The 18,467-nt window shown below is 30.4% G+C and overlaps 1 protein-coding gene across 1 annotated transcript in view; it reads left to right on the top strand.

Annotated features, from left to right (window-relative positions):
• LOC148236018 (uncharacterized) overlaps positions 1–18,041 on the top strand; it is a 95,149-nt gene extending 77,108 nt beyond the window's left edge. The window contains exons 5-15 of the mRNA XM_088184273.1: positions 2,309–2,617; positions 5,452–5,606; positions 5,671–5,818; positions 13,376–13,506; positions 13,585–13,744; positions 15,146–15,297; positions 15,400–15,619; positions 16,888–17,109; positions 17,179–17,298; positions 17,436–17,740; positions 17,864–18,041. Coding sequence (XP_088040399.1) covers positions 2,309–2,617; positions 5,452–5,606; positions 5,671–5,818; positions 13,376–13,506; positions 13,585–13,744; positions 15,146–15,297; positions 15,400–15,619; positions 16,888–17,109; positions 17,179–17,298; positions 17,436–17,740; positions 17,864–17,959 — 2,018 coding nt within the window. The 3' untranslated portion in view covers positions 17,960–18,041. The remainder of the gene's footprint in view (positions 1–2,308; positions 2,618–5,451; positions 5,607–5,670; positions 5,819–13,375; positions 13,507–13,584; positions 13,745–15,145; positions 15,298–15,399; positions 15,620–16,887; positions 17,110–17,178; positions 17,299–17,435; positions 17,741–17,863) is intronic.
• Positions 18,042–18,467: the final 426 nt, after the last annotated feature.

Below are 18,467 nucleotides of genomic sequence, written 5' to 3'. Positions count from 1 at the left end.
ACGCGTTGGCTACTAGCCTATTAAAATTTAATTAAAATTAACTTAACACAAACTAAAATAATATTGTATAGCAATTGCATTTAGGTTAAGTCATTATTACCAACAAAGCTCCTAATATTAACATAATAAATAAAAACATAACATATAATTTACAGACGCGTCATTTTTTTTCTTCTAAATTCTCCATTAAGACTTCCTTTCACTAATGCGCTCCAGATGACCAATAAACGCTCTTACGTACCGCCACTCGTTGTCGTTCGGCGAATATTATTATTAAGTTTATCAATTGCTACGGTAACGCTTCAACAAGAATATTATTTTAACAAAAAAACAATTGAAAATATATTTTTAAATCATCTACCCAACGCTAGTCTTTACAGCGGACGTGTGCTAAAATATAAAAATACATAGTTTTTACTTTTGTAGAAATTTATTTTTAAACTATAATTGTTAACCGATATTCCTTTTCTATTTAATGTATAAAAGTTTTTTTGTTTCTAATTTTTATAAATACATATACATATGATATCAGTCTTTTGGCATTTTTTTACATTAAGTACCAGTTCAGCTGTAACTAATCGTTTTAAAATAATTCAATAATTTTAATTTGACAAACAAATTATCAGTGTATTGTATGAGTTTACTGATAATCGAGCATTGTGGTCAATGAGGATTGAGGATTTTTGTTACAGTTACTATATCGAGGCTTTTGGATAAATAAATATAAAAATCTCGTAGGTAGTCATAGTGTTTATTGATACACTATACTTTGTAGCTAAATCTAACTGGCTCGGTGCAAATGAACTGCTTAAAACCATGTCCACCATCGGGGCTCTTTAGTGAAAATGCAAGGACCGTGGCAACTAATATTATGGAGGCCCTTCGAAACTAAAAAATAATTGTAAACAATTAAGTATTAAATATTTATTCGATTATACTTTACAATCAACAAATGTTGAGTGTAACTAGTCAATTTAGTTACTCCCGATTTATCGTCGATCGTAGAAAGTTTTTAATTCTGCTTAACTCACAGACAAAGTCAAAAATCTGTATTCGGTAATATGTTGAGAAATGCCATGTTGATAATTTCTGTAAACATGCTTCGTGCTTAGTTTAAAATAAAATTTCATCAAGAAACAAATTTTATAATTCTCAACAGCTAAAGCTCTTTTATATGATTTTTTCCATAAACCTTTGTGTATAAGAGAATTTAGTATAATGCTATAAATAATTTTAATCGAATTTCATATGGGATATATTGAAATACCAAGATGAGTCTACTAATATTGTGATGCCCGGGGCAGCTGCCATTCTAATAAACCCTGGCCACCATATTATGTTATGATTGATTTATCATAGTCCAAAAACTCGCAGAGTGAACAAAATAATCAATAATCACTTCACTGTATCCAAAAAAATTAAGTTAAATCTTCATTAGAACTTAAATGGCCACATAAAAACAAATTAAGAACTTGAATATAAAATTAAATTAAAAAAATATCACAAATCCATACGATTTTTTTTTGCACACACGAAGCATTAGCGTATTTGCATCCAGATTCAGAAATAAATAAAATCTATCTACAATAATTAATAGTAATAAGATATTTAAACGTAAAAGTTCAATAAAAAAATTAAGGTACAATAAATAAAATACTTATAATCGTATTTCGATAAAAAGGAGAAGCAGGGATGGTTAATTTTGCAATAGTATTGACTGTTATCATATGGTTACGTTATTTTTTAGTGGGTTAACGTAACAACTATGAGTTAATAATTGAAACCAGTCCTAATAACCGCTATCTAGTTTATAATTTATATAAATTTCTGTATGAAAATAAATTACTTTGTGCAAGACAATCTAGCAAATTATTAAAAATACATATTACATGTATTAAGTTTATTAGGAGTAAGTTATATATTTATTAATAATTAAAAAGGCGGACATTGAAAAGATTGACATCTTTTTTAACTCATCAAGAGTCCGTACCTTTAAAATAAGCAATCCCTTAATAAGTTTATATTTATTTAATTATTCATGTCAATGCAAATTATATTATATAGTAAACTCCTGCACAAATTTAATAATACGACTTATGACGATACTTTGTATTCGGTACACCTTAAAAAGTTTCTCACGGAGCTTTCGGGCGTCATTTGCATATTTTTTAATAATCGATGCAAATCGAATCAGCACGAAGCGTCTGGGCCTCGCCAAGGGCAGACGCTAAGTCCGTTGCCAAAGTTTTCCCTGCAAAAGTTAGCACACTATTTACTATACAATGAATTAAAATTAATGCATTTTCAGGCAACCCGCCGCCGACTATTCGCTGGTATCGAGGCGAGGATACCTTGGCGTCCAACGAGGTGATGCCGAGACTGTATGGATACCCAAGGGACGAGATGCAAATTGGAAAGCGGGATACGATCTCTTCTCATAGACAAAAACCCAAGAGCGATTCGCACAAAAAGGAAAAGTTCATTCTGAAACCGATCGGTTTGCCGTTGAGAGTTTCTCCGTTAAGAAGGGCAGATCTGCTCACTTCGTTCTCCTGCAAAGTCAACAACTCAAGATTATTGCCTGTGCTTTCAACAACGGTCACCATCGACATGCAACGTAAGTCTATTCATTATGTTTGACGAAAGCGATTTGTACTTATTGTATATAGTAGATTACGGCTCGAAAATTAATAATGTAACATAATAAAAACTCACTGAAATTACTTACACAAATATTTCACGCAGATTATAACACATTTCACGATTAAATTAAAATTACGTTTGTTCTCAAATGTTGCTATGATATTTTACTTTCAAAACATGTTTGTATAATTTTATTGTTTGCCGACATCTACGTCATATAAAGTCCGGCATGAGCATTATTTGGTTATTGTTTATTAACATTTGAAGCTATTTTGCAATACAATTCGCCGGTCACCTAATTGCAATTTGCCCGACGTGCCTAATATTTAGTTTCGCTTCAGTTCGATGCTCGCATAATGAAAAGTAGTCTTACTCATATTATAACGTATTCATATTGGCTTAATCAAAATTACGGGTTCGAAGCGAAATCCGTTGCGAAATTTCGCCGAGAACTTCCCGCATACGCTGTTTAATTCATATTCATTATACCTATAGGAATAGCTTCGTTTACATACTTAAACACCGACGCCGGCGACATGGCAGTAACTCATCAAGAATTGACGACGAGACCCTCGCGATTATTCAACTAAAATCTTGAAAGGTTCACTTTTCGTATTAGCCGAGAGAATTTGATCTAAAAATTTTCACTGCATATTCATAAAGCTAGAGTTTATATTTTATTGATCAGGCGAGGAGGTTTATAATTTTACGATTTCAAACTGGTCGCAATTTTCTTACGTAACGTACGCCGAAGTTTATTGACAATGGTAAACTGCTAATTATTGATTAGTTCAGCATAATAAATTACCGTTAATTATTTAAAAAGTCATATAAAATTATTATAATTAAAAACATGTTTAATTTGTAAGTCGACGACACTCAGTTCCTTTTTACTTACAGTATTAAATTATGTGGAAAAAAATTCATAATCGTCCGTTTTTTGGCAATTGCTGTAGTAAGTGAAATCCTGATTTCTTCAATTCTCCGATCATACTGCCTGCCGAGCATAGGAAAAAATATGATGGAACGCAATGTACTGGAAAGAAAGCCAACGAGGTGGAGTAATCAAATCGCAAAGGTCGCAAATCTAAGTTCAACGCCAATACAATAATTACAACTCATTGAACCGTAACAATTCAAGTATATAAGAGTGAATAATTCACATTCAGTACACATATATTTACATCATTGTTTTCCCTCATGTGATATATGTATTTGGCCTTTAATAACTTTTACAGTCAGACTGATGGAATAATTTGCAGGCCCCAATAGATTTCGCGGAATTATCTCAATATTTACTTCGAGCAAGGGGACCGTGATTAACAAATAATGTTAGACATTATCCAACGGTGCAGTGAAAAGGGTTAAGTCATATACAATAAGATTAGATTGTGTAGCGTGTTGAGATTCGAATCATCTCCCCTAGCGATCAATGCTGAAAAGGGTTTAGCTTACAGATATCGGGTTAGAATTTTGATAAATATAATTTTATCCATAAAATTTAATTTTCCTCTTCGTTATTTTCTCATTGCTCTGATCGTTGTCCATTATATCCGCTCACGTAAAAACTAATTTAATGGTATTTTAAAATTACATTTACTTTAGGCATATACTATACACTCTTTTTATACACTGCATTAAAAATATCGCATATCTTTTTTAAGACACTGCATTAAAAAATATCGCATAAAAAACACGGCTTACAATAAAAAATTAGGGATGCGTTTCATAATTTTCCAAAACCGCATAACTTTAAAACAACCCTAAATCGCATAAAAAAATATTTAATTTTTAGGAAAATAATGAGATCTAAAAAATTCCTTTGCAATTTAAATTCGCTGAGTTAAAAGTAACATTTTATCGTTTTTATCACTAGAAGATGCGCATCAGACATAAATGTTTAAGACAATTGTTCTTCTTAATTAGAATTATCGTTCTGTGTTGCTTTTTCCCTTTAACAACGTAATCAGTGAATAAACTTTTTGATGATTTTCTGGACTCGATAATTATTTTTAATGCAGTTTTGATATCTGAACATACAATTCTTAAGCTCGTATTACAAATTCAAGGTTTGTTCAGAATTTGTTTTATTAAGAATAATATCATTTTCTAATTTGCTGCAAACTTGAAGACCTTTTAGATTTTTTGTTAAAAAATATGCATAAAAAGAGACTATACTGTGTGTATAATTGTGAATCTAGATTTATTTAACTAAGTATAATTTTGATAAAATTAATTATAAAACGATCTACCAAAATAATTTACGAGCTTAAATGTGAATTCAAAGCTTAAACTGCAACTCCGCCTAATATATTCTACAGGCTCTTTATGACAAAATTGAGTCAAATTATTTCTTACTTTTAACGATTCTACTGACACATGTACTTAAGTTTCACTAATGGACAAGAATTATTATCCGCTTCATAATTTAAATTGAATATTAGTCAAGGATATTAAAAGTGCGATTAAAATACTTATATATTATACATTTATTGTTGAAAAATATATAAACAACTGTTTTAGTATTATTTTTTAACAAATACGAGATCATTAAGCTATTTACAAAGCTGATTATAGATATTAATTTTATTTTAAGTACTACATTCAACTTAAATAAACTATGAAAATAAATATGTCTGATATTGATTCTATGCTTTATAAGTGTAATTTTCAAATATTTATATTTTTTTAATTAATGGTCATATTCTTTATAATAATGTTATTTTAAAGGATCTACAAGATTTTTTTTAATTTTACTTAATTTTAATATACATTCACAACTAATAAATAGCAAAATCTTCCTTACAGTTCCGCCGTTAACCGTGGAAATTGAAAACCGAGAGGCATTGAGAGCCGGCCACCGTGAAACTGTAATATGTCGCACAAAAGGAGCAAGACCACCCGCTTCAATATCATGGTTGCTACAAGGAAATCCACTTCCGGTTCATTCGTTTCGTCAAGAGGTATAAATAAATATACAATATAATGAAAAAATCATAATTAAATAATTATCAACAAATTATATAGGAGTCTGATGTTGGAGACGTCAGTACATCGTTTTTGGAAGTCATAGTAGGAAGAGAACAGCGCGGTCAACACTTGGCGTGTCGTGCTTCTCATCCTTTACTTCCACCTGAAGCATCCCTATACACATTATTGACTCTGGATGTTTTGCGTGAGTATATCAGATATTTATTTATTTATAACTAGCAATAAAAGGCTAAAGTTTCATCATATTATTCATGTATGTTAATTTGTCTGATCGTCAAAAACCACAACACAACGGATTATACTACGAATTAGATAATACTTAAATAGACTAAGCGCCTAAATCTACCCACTATTAACCAAACTTGTAACGAAGCATTTTTTACTACGTAAACTATTCTAATCTATCTATATTTATCATGCAAAAAGCAATTCAATTTATCGATTTTACATGTAAACTCTAAAACTGTTGAATCGATTTAGATTCGACTTTTTTGCGCTTCCAAGCGTTTTCTAACCCTTTTGTTTTAAATTTTATACATATATGATACTCAAACTACTTCTACATCAGGCAGCTATGTAGGCATAAATTTCTTCAGAGATGCAAAGAACTAATAAGCGATATTAAAATAAATTTATGCTGAAAATATAAGCTTACATTTTTCTCTTCTAAACTTGAGAATAATAACTTTTCTTATTTCTTATATAGACAAATTAAAAAAATAGTATTGCAATAAGCTTAAAACACAAAAAGCAATAGCACATGTAAATACATCTGAAAAAATCTTTCACTTTTACTCATAAAATATTATATATATTGTACATATAATTTGACTAATGTTTAATTATAGTGCAAAAAAAAATTTATTTTAACAATATTTTTTTAATTAAATTAGTAATAATTAATAAAGGATTTGTGAAGGAAATATTTTGAAAATGATAGTAAGCACCATAGTTAGATATAGTAATAACATGTGTTTCTTATTTCTCAACAAAAAAATACACTGTATTTCTCAAAAGATCATTTGCTATTTTTAATTTCATAGATTCTTAAAACAATAAAAAATAATAATAATAAAATAAAAAATATATTCATACTGTATATATTTTATTTTCTTTGAAATCTCACATAGCAATATAACTTAGCTATTTATAATATGGTCCGTACTAGGGAATTCAATTCTGAGACAAAATTTCAATCCAGGGATCTCAGGACTAGTCCCATAATCCTCAAATAGCATTTTTATAAATTATAATATATATTACAGTAAATTTGTATTATCTGTAAAGTTATATTCGAATACATTTTCACCAGTAGATATATAATACATTTTCACCAGTAGCGAAAATATGAAATAACGATCAGGCGCTAGTAAAATTATATGCTGCTCTAAACTGTTCTTGAAACTCAATTCGACTGTTCCAAAACATCTATTTGTTGTTCATACCCAAACTTAAGTTTAGCGAATTTAACATTATACCATGATTATATTCGTATAGGACAAGTTTGTGTTTGAGCATCAAATTAAGTTTAATTTCAATGACAGTAAAGTTTTACCGTACGTGTAACAATAGAATTTCACTGATATTGACCAATCAATTGCTTTATACCTTTACACTGGCCTAGCTAGTAAATGAAATAACCAGCACGATAGACGAGTGGTATAAGTCGTTGACTATTGACCTGAAAGTCCTAAGTTTGAATCCATATGGACCTTTGTTTTTTTAATTTCTATTGTATCTGGGAGATCAGAATTAGTGATTATTACATAATTCTAATTCCGATGGATCAACACATCAGGTTTACCTAGATTTTCTTAATCTCACGGATGAATATTGTGGTGATTAATTAAAATTGAGCTAGGTCGTATATATTAGGTATTAAAAATCTTCTAAAAATTAGCTACTTCAGCTCATACAGAATATCTTATTCGTATTCAATAAAAAAAATATGGAATTCGCGATCCCATAGTTGGATTGTCTTTATGATGGTTGTGTAGAAATTAGTTATGTAAGACATATTAAAAAGGTTATGAAATGTTATAAAACTAATATATTTGTGTCCCTCGAACTTAGCCTTGCAACGAAAACAATAATTCCGGTGCAAGTAACAAAGAATGTATATGTCTTCGATACATATTTATTTACTTTAGTGAAAGGTTTTAGAAACGCATTCAACGACGAGTGTCCCATTTACTGTTTAATTTTATTAATAATACATACTCTTTAGCTAATAACCCACAATATTTAACATCACTATCATCTTTGGAATTAAAAATTCCAAGATTTTAAAATCAAAGACTAGAATAATTAACCCTTTGCGCTCGTAAGTCGACTATGTGTCGACATCGTATTTCAAGCGTTGTACTCGAACGTCGACAATATGTCGACAAAACTTTGAATGCATTTATTGGCTTTGTGTTCAAGCAAATTTTGAAAATTTAAATTTATTAATAGTAAAAAGACTTCTGTTAAACACATTTCAGTAATATTGAATTTTTAACTTATGCAAATAACTCAATAATCTTAAATTTACAAGTGTAAGTTTATTGTAAAATTTTTCATCGGAACATGGTCAAAGCGCGCGCTGTTAGGACGGCATCGCGCTAGACTTGACAGATTTAGGTTGTCAATTATTGCCTTACAACTGATTTTTTCCTTCTAAGGGCATCTATATTTTTATGATATGGGATGAAACGGGATCATATGCTCTAATTGTGCATAATTATTACTTTATATTGTGTGTCTGTTATGAAATAAAAATATTTTTTTAAGACGGAAAAAAGAGCGAGATGCCGTTATGCTAGCAGAGCTCGCTTACTCGCTCGCACTAATAACATGAGCGATTGACAACTATCGACCTGGGTACTCAACTCAAACGATAATATTAGTCTCGACACATTTAATATATTTTCGAGCTAGTAAATAGCTAAATTATGTAAAACAGAATTAGTAATCTGTGTTTTAATTATTTATAAATACATATATTGATTTTCTTTTAAAAATTATCCATATAATTACGAATGACGATATAATATTGAATTTTTAAGGACGTGACGATGAATTCGATATTAACCGTGATATTATTACTGTGACAGTAATAGTATGCGTTTATGCTAAGATTATTTTTACCAATTTTAAATCTGGTACAAGTATTTAAAGTTTCAAGTTTTAGGATAATCTTTTAATGTAAAAATTTTTTATGATCAATTTATTTATATTTTTAGAACTGTTTTAATAAATTCAAAACTTAAAAATTCAAAAATAAAGCCACGAGGCCAAACTACGCTGGTTCGCTCTAGGTGTAAAAACGCCTGCCAATCCAAAACAGATCCCCACAAAAAAAACAATGTAATATTTATCATTTCTGCCTCAAATGGGCAAATACATACGAAAAACTTGTAGAATATTTGTCTAAATATAAAATTTGATCATTTTCACAAAATATAATAAAACTTTACCAGCCCCACCTATTTGTTTTTATGTACGAAAAAATTGGGTGGGGCCTGGTCCCAATTGCATTTATATTATCACCACAGCTGATATTTTTGAGCGCCATTTCGAAATTTGTTAATATGTGGGGGCACCTATTCATGCCATATTTTTAAAAATATTATGGTTCAAATAATTGATTTACAGCCTTAAATTATACTAAAAAGCCATTTTATTAGGCTCAAATGCTTACGCCACCTTTAAATGTCTAATGAGTACTGGCGATTTTCTTGATGACACCTATAGAAGTCATCCGCGGTGAAAGGGTTAAAAGTCTTGTAAAACATATTTTTTTCAGTGAGTTTTAGGATTGTATTACACTTATATAAATTTATCCATATTTAACACTCTAAAGGTGGATGACTCAAATATGCGTCATTGAAAAACTATTGTTAAAAGTCGTTTATGCACAACATAATCAACACTTACACGTTTAATTGGATAAGATTTAAAACACAGTTTGTAAATTAGTGATATCTATTATATATTGTTAACTATAATTACAGCTTACAATCAATAGATGTCGCTTAGCAGTTAGGGCTTAATTTTAATAATAGCGCATTCTTAATATTAAAATGTTTAGTTTGCTGCGGGACCTGAACCGATAGTCTCTAGGATATCAGTTCAACGCCTTAAGGACTACGACATTCCGGTTATACAAGACAATCTAAATATAAAGTTGTAAAATCGCCATGACGCGTTTTGAATGTCTCTCTGTAAAACATATGACTGAAGAATATAGACAAGGTTATTTTGCTCGTGTAACACCATAGACCAGGGGTCGGCAAACCTTTTTTGTGAAGGACCAGATTGTAAATATTTTAAGCTCAGCGGGCCAGAAAGCAAAATTAAAATGAGCTTTATCATTTCTCTCAAATATTCAAATGTATTGCAAAAGGCGTTACGTGGGCACTGAAGATGCTTTCAAATTTAAAGTGCATAACGTCACGGTGAAATACAAAGCAATAGGAGCACCTTATAATGTGATACCTAGCTAGCTCCTTAACTCGACGGTTGGCCGTTCTATTATAGCACATACTTTGATTTTTTTATATGTCAAATCTAACAATTACTTGCAGCCCGGATTAAAATAAGCAAAGGGCTGGATTTGGCCGTAATTTTCTGACCTCTGCCATAGACAGTGAATATATTAAAAAATATCTAATTTAATTTGGCCTTCTTTTTCCTATTTTAAATATTCCTATCCTAAGTGCATGTAAACGCAGGACAAATACCCCCTGGATAGATATATCTCCCATCAAAACTCCCCTGGACATTAACCCCCTGTACAAATAATCCCCTGTGCAAATAACCCCCTGACAAATAGCCCCCTGAAAATTAACCCCCCGTGTAAATAACCCCCCTGACGATTAACCCCCGCCACGTATAGAGATAAGTATTTTATATAAGTTGTTATTATTTATAATAAATGGTCATTATTTTAATAAAATAATGTTTAATACGAATAATCAGTATCAATACTAATTTATTTCATTCAGCAAAATACAGAATTTTTAAAATATCAATAAAACTAACACATTTACGAAGAAAATATACGTATTGTATATTTTGTACCGGTGACCGGTGCGAGCAAAATTGTTATAAAGAGTATTAAAAAAAATAAAAAATATTATTAGGCTAGATACATATGTATGTATAATACAGCTAAACTTTGGTAATGGCGTCAGTATATGTTTTATTAAGTATAATAGAGCGTCACGAGACGTGTTAAGTAATATCTGTATTATCTTTATACGTGGCGGGGGTTAATTGTCAGGGGGATTATTTGCATGGTGGGTTAATTGTCAGGGGGTTATTAGCACGGGGGGTCAATGTCCAGGGGGGTTTTGACGGGGGGTTATTGTCCAAGGGGTATATTTCCAGGCGGTTAGTGTCCTAGAACCATATTTCCTAATCTAGATTCTCCTTTATATATGGACCTTCGCTTTAATTTATTTGGAATCTCATTATCGGCAACTTAGCGTCAAAAGTGTTAAATTTTGCTTTTAAAAATCATTGGTTATATCGTCAAAATGTATCCTTTTGCTTAAAACATATGTGCTGATGTGCATATTGTTTGTGTTTTATTTATTGTAAGGTGCATAACAATTTTTCGTATTAAATGTGTTTTTAAACGTTATTATATGTTGATATATGTTTTAATTAACTAACAGTATATTTTTTTATTTTTTATAATACGTTTATTGTAATCTGATTTTCTATAAAGTCTAAAACTTGTTAATGGGAATATATTAACTATTTACCAAGAAAAAACAACAATTAAAAAAACTAAGTTTTTACTAAGGTTTTACTAAGAAAAAAAAACAACAAGTAAAAAACTTGTGCTCTTTGTAATTTTAATCTTGATTAAATTTTATTGTAACCATTATTTTTTTGTATGAACGCAAATTGTTGATCGATGTTATGAGCGCTAAACGCTATAGAACGAGCGCGATGCGCAAGATAATAAGCGCATTGCGCAAGATAATAAACGATAGGTGCAAAAAAAATACAAACAGTCCAATATTTTAATTATTCAGAATTCATATGACATCTAGCTATTTACAAATTAAATTTAAACCCCTGCCGCTACAGCACTCAGCTGTTTTTTTAAATAATTAATTTATTTGTTTTACCGCGCATTTGATTGCGATGGACGAAAAATCATCTAAAAACATCATTACATTTACCTTCCTATACTATGTATACCTAATACTATGTCATTTATTTTTGGTAAATAGTAAGTACAATTCTTCGTGAACACATTTTAATAAATTATTCTTTTCTAAGTTTCATGGTTAACGTTTTACAAATTATTTAAAAAAGTACAATAAAAAAAGTTATTTTCCGATTAAAGTATTTAAATTATAATATATTTTAAATATTTAATTAATTTTTTTTAACTAAAATACTGACAAACTATCAATCTTTCGCTGTATCAATTTTAATTTGTAAAAAGATTAATCAAAACATGTTTTATTTCATTTTTACTTCCATAAATTGAACATAAAAAAAGTCTCGAAATTAAATACGAGCTGGCGCTACCCCAACCAAAAAAAAAATACGAGTGCAAAGGGTTAATAATAAAAATAATAAAAGCTTAAAAGGATCAAAAAAAAGTAATGTTGTATAAATTCTGAATGTATTTTAATATGTTATTTTCACCTCCTTGGGAAGTTAACGTTAATACAATAAACAGTTATTTGAAGTATATGTTTTCGACAGTAAATGTCAACGAACAAGACACTCAGTTCACATACGACGTAAAGGAATTGATGAAACTAGACCGTAAAAGGCGAGAGCATTCAACGCAAATAATCATTGTGCCAAACATTTGAGAACAACAGGAATTCCGATATTATTAAGACAAAAATGCTTCGGAGTCAAAGTTGACGCTCATGAGTATTACACAGCGAAAAAAAATATATGGATAAAATAATGAGACAAAAGGCGACATCTCTCTGCCAACCTTTGTCACCCTTTCTTCGCAACAAGAAGTTGAATATATAATCGCTAATCTTAAAACAACTTCTCACATAAACAGATCGTGAATTAAGCGTCAGTTTCGACTGATATATTTTAGAAAAACTTATTCACAATGCCAAGCATCAGGGCGCTCTACTTAAACATCGTTATTTTAAAAACCTGTTAACTAAGAAAATCACTCTGCAATACATGATTTCTTACCAACTTTATGCATGATGCTCGTATATGCATGATGATCACAATAATTTTGGCTTAAAACAACGAAAATATTATTTTCTATACAATAGATTTAAGCATCAACGTTGATAAAGAAATCGTGAACGACATCCGGTATGGCACAATTACCACAAACTTTCAAAATACACAAATAATCACTCATTACCACAACCACGCACAACCAATAATAACCAGAATAATACCATATACATTCATATCCACCCACAGAAGTCTTAAGATGGGTGTCAACCTTTAAGGGTGTGTTTCTGAAAATACCTGTGCCGAAATAATAATATGAAAATAGCCATTCCTTATCCTTTTATGTATTATTTTGAGAGTATGTATATTGATAATATTGATGGTATATACTATTATATTTATAGTATATAACGGGTTTTAATGGTTGTATCGCAGGTAATATGTTTAAAAGCTTAAAATCCATTTAGGACAGCGTATATATAAATATATATTATATACATATGTATGACAACATATTTACTGATACTATTTAGGATTTATTAAATACAACGATACATTTGATAATTTTCAGTTCCGCCAGACGTTACCCTGCTTCTAGGGAGAGACAATAATCTCAATAACATTGTCGAGGGAAATTCTGTGATGCTGGATTGCAAAGTGCTCGCTCATCCTCCGCCGTACAAAATTTCCTGGGAGCACAACGTAAATGAGTTGAAATAATTTATTTTATTAAGCATTATTTATAATGTATGTATATAAATGAATAAATGTACTTTGCAGGGTAGAACAATTGCTCACGAGCCAACGGTGGGAGTGGAAATTGATTGGGGGCATTTAGGGCTGCCTAGAATACAAAAGAGCGACAGCGGCACTTACAATTGTATAGCATCCAACGTCGAGGGTGATACTCGCTCTAATACAGTGACAATACAAGTATTATGTGAGTTTACATTTCATTTTACGTATAAATATTATATATAGACACTTAAGAGGTAAACTAGATGATAAATTATGGATATTCATCATTTTAATTAGTATTTTATACTAAAAGAAGCTTTGTATTATATTATATTGTATACAGTAACTTGAGAACATTACATATAAAGTACAGTAATCAAGGTAAAAAAATAATAAATATTTTTTATGAAACTCTTACATTTCTTGAATTTTACCAACGTTTAAATACTTATTATTTTAATAGTAACTAATTTATTTTAATAAAAAATATCAATCCTGCACGAAGCAATGCCTTATTTAAGACTTACAAGATAATCAAATCTTTTGACGTTAATAGAATTATATCTTTACTGTAAGCATTGTTGTCACATATCAAATCAAAGATAAGCACATCTGCGTCTTACCTCGGATAAGAATAGATGCTCTTACTTTGTGTGAAAAGGTATGCTTTAAAAAATCATACGCTTAGTCATACGTAAAGTCATATGTTTCTAGAGATATGGAAATAATTTATTATACATAGACATAATTTGTAAATTAAAAAAATTAATAATTACTGATGAATTGGATGTAATTATAATTAAATAAATATGGGAAATACTAGGAACTAAATTATATTATTTAGTAAATGAAGCACTCTCCGACAGAGAAATATATGATAATTTAAAGATTACTACTATTACACGTATACCTAAAATAAAAAATACTAGAAAGATTTGGGAAACGAAACCAATTAATATATTCCATTGTATATAAAATGTAATGGAAGAAGTATAATTAATGAATTAAATGATTTCAATATGGCAATGAGTAACGAGTGGCATATCAGAACTAACAACGAACTCTACAGTTTCTACCTTCACTAAAAAAGGACGACTTTAGTGGGCAAGCCATGTTGCACGAATAGACTCTACACAACCACCGAGACAAAGCTGATGGCCGAAGATCGTCCGGCATACCATACATAGCTTCAGTGGTTGGATGATATGACAAAAGATGCCAGTGCAGCCGGACCAACAACTGGAGAAACCTGATGCAGTACCGAAGGATATTGAGAACATATCTGGAAGGGGCGAAGACCCATATTGAGTTGTTGGAGCAATAATAATAATAATAATAACTTAGCGATATATAACTTTCTGAGAAAATTCAGCGAATCGTATCCTAATACTTCTAAAAGAAAGGATCTAGGAAACAAGAACGTATAATAACCAAATATCTTAAAAACCTTTTGTGAAAGAGAGAGTATTTGGTTTTTCATGGATTCCATATTATATCATGGACTACTAACATATTACTTAATTTTCATAAATCTTAATTGATTCACAGCTTTAATTTTAACTACTGCCAATTTAATGATAATAAAAACATGCTTTGTCTTTAGACTCACCAACATGTCGTAAAACTAGTGAGCTCGTATCACCAATGAGATTGGACAGCAAATCCGAGATGTCGTGCGAAGTCGAAGCAAATCCTCCACCGACGCAGTTCTCGTGGTCTATCAACACTTCCGCCGGTTCGGTACTCATTCCACAGGTTATTATAATAAAAAATATCCTAAGACATGTAATGTCCTAAAATAACGGCATAATTCTATGTTACTATCTACTTTATGTGTAACATAAAAATATGTTTCAGGAACAATTTTCATGGTCGGAGATGACGTCTGTTTTACGATACACGCCAGTGAATTTCGGCGGCAAGAAACACGGAGAGGCACTCTGCTGGGCCAGCAATAAAATCGGCACACAACATAAACCGTGCGTTTTAACCCTTCACAACCCGCGACCTCTGGCACCGCAACATTGTGCGCTGCACAACCTGACTAGCTCAGAGTTCAGCCTTCTTTGTGAACCAGGTACAATTAATTATCGCAAATATTATATATGAGGTTAAGTCAAATACAGACTTTAATTGAATTATTTTAATTATGCATAGCAAAAGTAACATACAACTGTACATGTTTTCTATACAGTCCACGTATTCGATACAAACCCTCAAGATTGTTTTAAAAAATCATGCACTTTTCCACATAATCTTATCAGACGTATAGATTCTAGAAAATGTATGAGTTACTTTTCAACTATACATAGTTTTATTCGTATTCTAGAATATATAACTAATATAGAATATTATATAAAAGGAAGTAAAATAATGATAAGAATTTGAAACTCAAATATTCGTTACATCGTTATCTAGTATAAACCCCTAAATGTCGTTAACATTTCAATTTAACATAAATAAATAATAAAGTTGTAGCCTTCATAAAATAAACTTTGCAAGAAATGTTTAACGAAACACGAAACTGTATATTTCCTCACTGGTGAAAATGTTTTTCTTTCTAAATGCGTCTTTACAGAGATGTCCTAGAGCGATATTTTCAATTGAGTCATCTGGTTCAATTGAAGTTAATATATTTAATTTGTACTATTGAAATTCAAAGCAAAGTCTTATATTATATACTCATACCCTGTTTTTATTTTAAGGAAAACTTATTTGCGAATGTAAGTAAGACTTTAGCTAGAAATCGATTCAATGCCAGTTTTGTTTTAGATTGACTTTGAATATAATACAAAGATATAGTAACCTATTTAAGTTGTTAGCATGCTAGAAGAAAAATATTTTTTAGTAGGGGACTGATAATTATTTTTGCGAGGGGGAAGGGGGGCAAAATTTGAGAACAAATTTGCAATATATTTATTTTGATAATATAGCGTTAAAAAATTAAGCTAATACATTACCTTAAAAACCATATCTTTTGACAAATATGCTCGCAAGTAGATTTGCAATAATGCATACACAAATTTTAGGATATCCTTTGACCACTTGAATTTTTGTTTTGGAAACATATTTTTGTATCATAAGATGATGAAAATAAAAACTTCATGAGTTTAACGGATTTGCGAAAGAAATGAGAGCACTGACTTCTTATTAAATTTTCCATGGTTAGATATATACATTTTTATATTGTAATGTAATAAATATTTTACTATAAATATACACCAAAAAAATCTATTAAAATCCATAAATACTTTATCGATTTTAGTGTACACAATTCTTTGTACAATTTGTTTAACAATTTCAACGTTTTCGTTTTACTCGTCAATAATAATAATGATATTTTAGGTGACGATGGCGGATTATCACAATTGTTTGAGCTAACAGTTCGACTACTATCTGAAGAGATTTTATTAGTCAACATTACAACTCAACAACCAATTTTCAAAGTTAGCGGATTACCGGGAGGGAAAGAACTGCGTTTATTACTATACGCTAAAAATAATAGAAGTCGATCTGATCCCATAGAACTGTTCATCATCATGCCACATCCACCAAATAACTACAAAAGTATGTACTATTTAGTAAGTAATGATATATATTAAGGAACTATTTATTAACTATTTTTACGTGTTATAGGTAGTTCGAATTCATTACAATCAGTCCTCCTATTCGGCATCATATTCGGAGCTTTACTGATATTTTTAAGTATTATCATATTTCTAAAATGTAAAGAAAAAATATTTAAACAATATAATTGTAAGTATATACATAAATTTAGTCGGTCCACAAATTCATGCATATTTTTCCTAAATTTTAAAATATGCCCAAATTTATGGAGCTGATGATTTTTTAAATCGATATTTTTTAATTCATAATATATTTTGAATAATCAGCAGATAAACCTAGACAGATAGTAACAGCAGTGAGAGAAGAAGAAGGTCCAACGATAGTTCACGAAGAAAGAAATCCAGACGTAGTACCGTTGAACAAAGGTAGTTGTAACAGATCCAACAAAGTAACGTTCAAAATGTTCTCGAAACGTTTAAAATCAAGCAACGAGAACAACCAGCAAAATAATGATTTTGTGATAGTCGAAAAAGACGACTTGGCGCAGATGAGAGCCGAGCAAAAGTGGGAAGTTGCTGCTAGAAGTCCACGGCTCATAGAACCGGAGTCGCCTTCGTTACCACCGCCAAATGTAAATTTTCAAGATTTTTATTAAATGTATACATATAAGCTCCTATGTAGTATATAATAAGCGTAGAATCATTTACTTTTCGGGTAGTTATGAATAACGAATAACGTATTATTTCACTTATAGGCATCGGAAACATCATGGTCAATCAGATCATTACAGGGACGAGAGGTGGTAACATCAAGAACTCCACTTCCAGTGACCCAAGAAAGTTGTGTATGAAAATATTTATAAGTGATCGTTGTATATATTGAATAAATTTTATTGTTATTTCGATTAAAGATAATATAAACATATTATTTGTTACATTTTTTAATATACTATTAGCTTTCGTACCCGGCTTACAAAATCCTAATTGCATTGTATGTATCCTTCAACTCTTGATCATAAACAATATATTTTTTATTAAAATATACTCATCAGTCATCTGCCAGCATATATGTATGTACATATGTTATATGTAGGTGTTTTGAAAGCTCCGCTCGTGACAATACGACATAAAATTGACACTGAGAGAAGTATTCCCTATATTTGAGCAATTGTTTTTTGTTACTTTTTTTATGAATTATAACCACTCGAAGAGAAATCAATAGCAATATTTTTTGTATTCGCAATGGTAAAATCAGTAAACGGCAAACTGGATCGCGTAACAATAATTAAAATAATACATTTTTGTTTTAAATAGGGTTGGGAGCCACTGACCTACTTTAAATAGGTCAAGACAGCTACA

Source organism: Plectrocnemia conspersa, unplaced genomic scaffold, assembly GCF_051122295.1.
Source record: "Plectrocnemia conspersa isolate PC_06_02 unplaced genomic scaffold, ASM5112229v1 ptg000004l, whole genome shotgun sequence".
NCBI classification, from domain to species: Eukaryota; Metazoa; Arthropoda; class Insecta; order Trichoptera; family Polycentropodidae; genus Plectrocnemia; species Plectrocnemia conspersa.
This window is presented reverse-complemented; position numbering and strand designations above follow the sequence as displayed.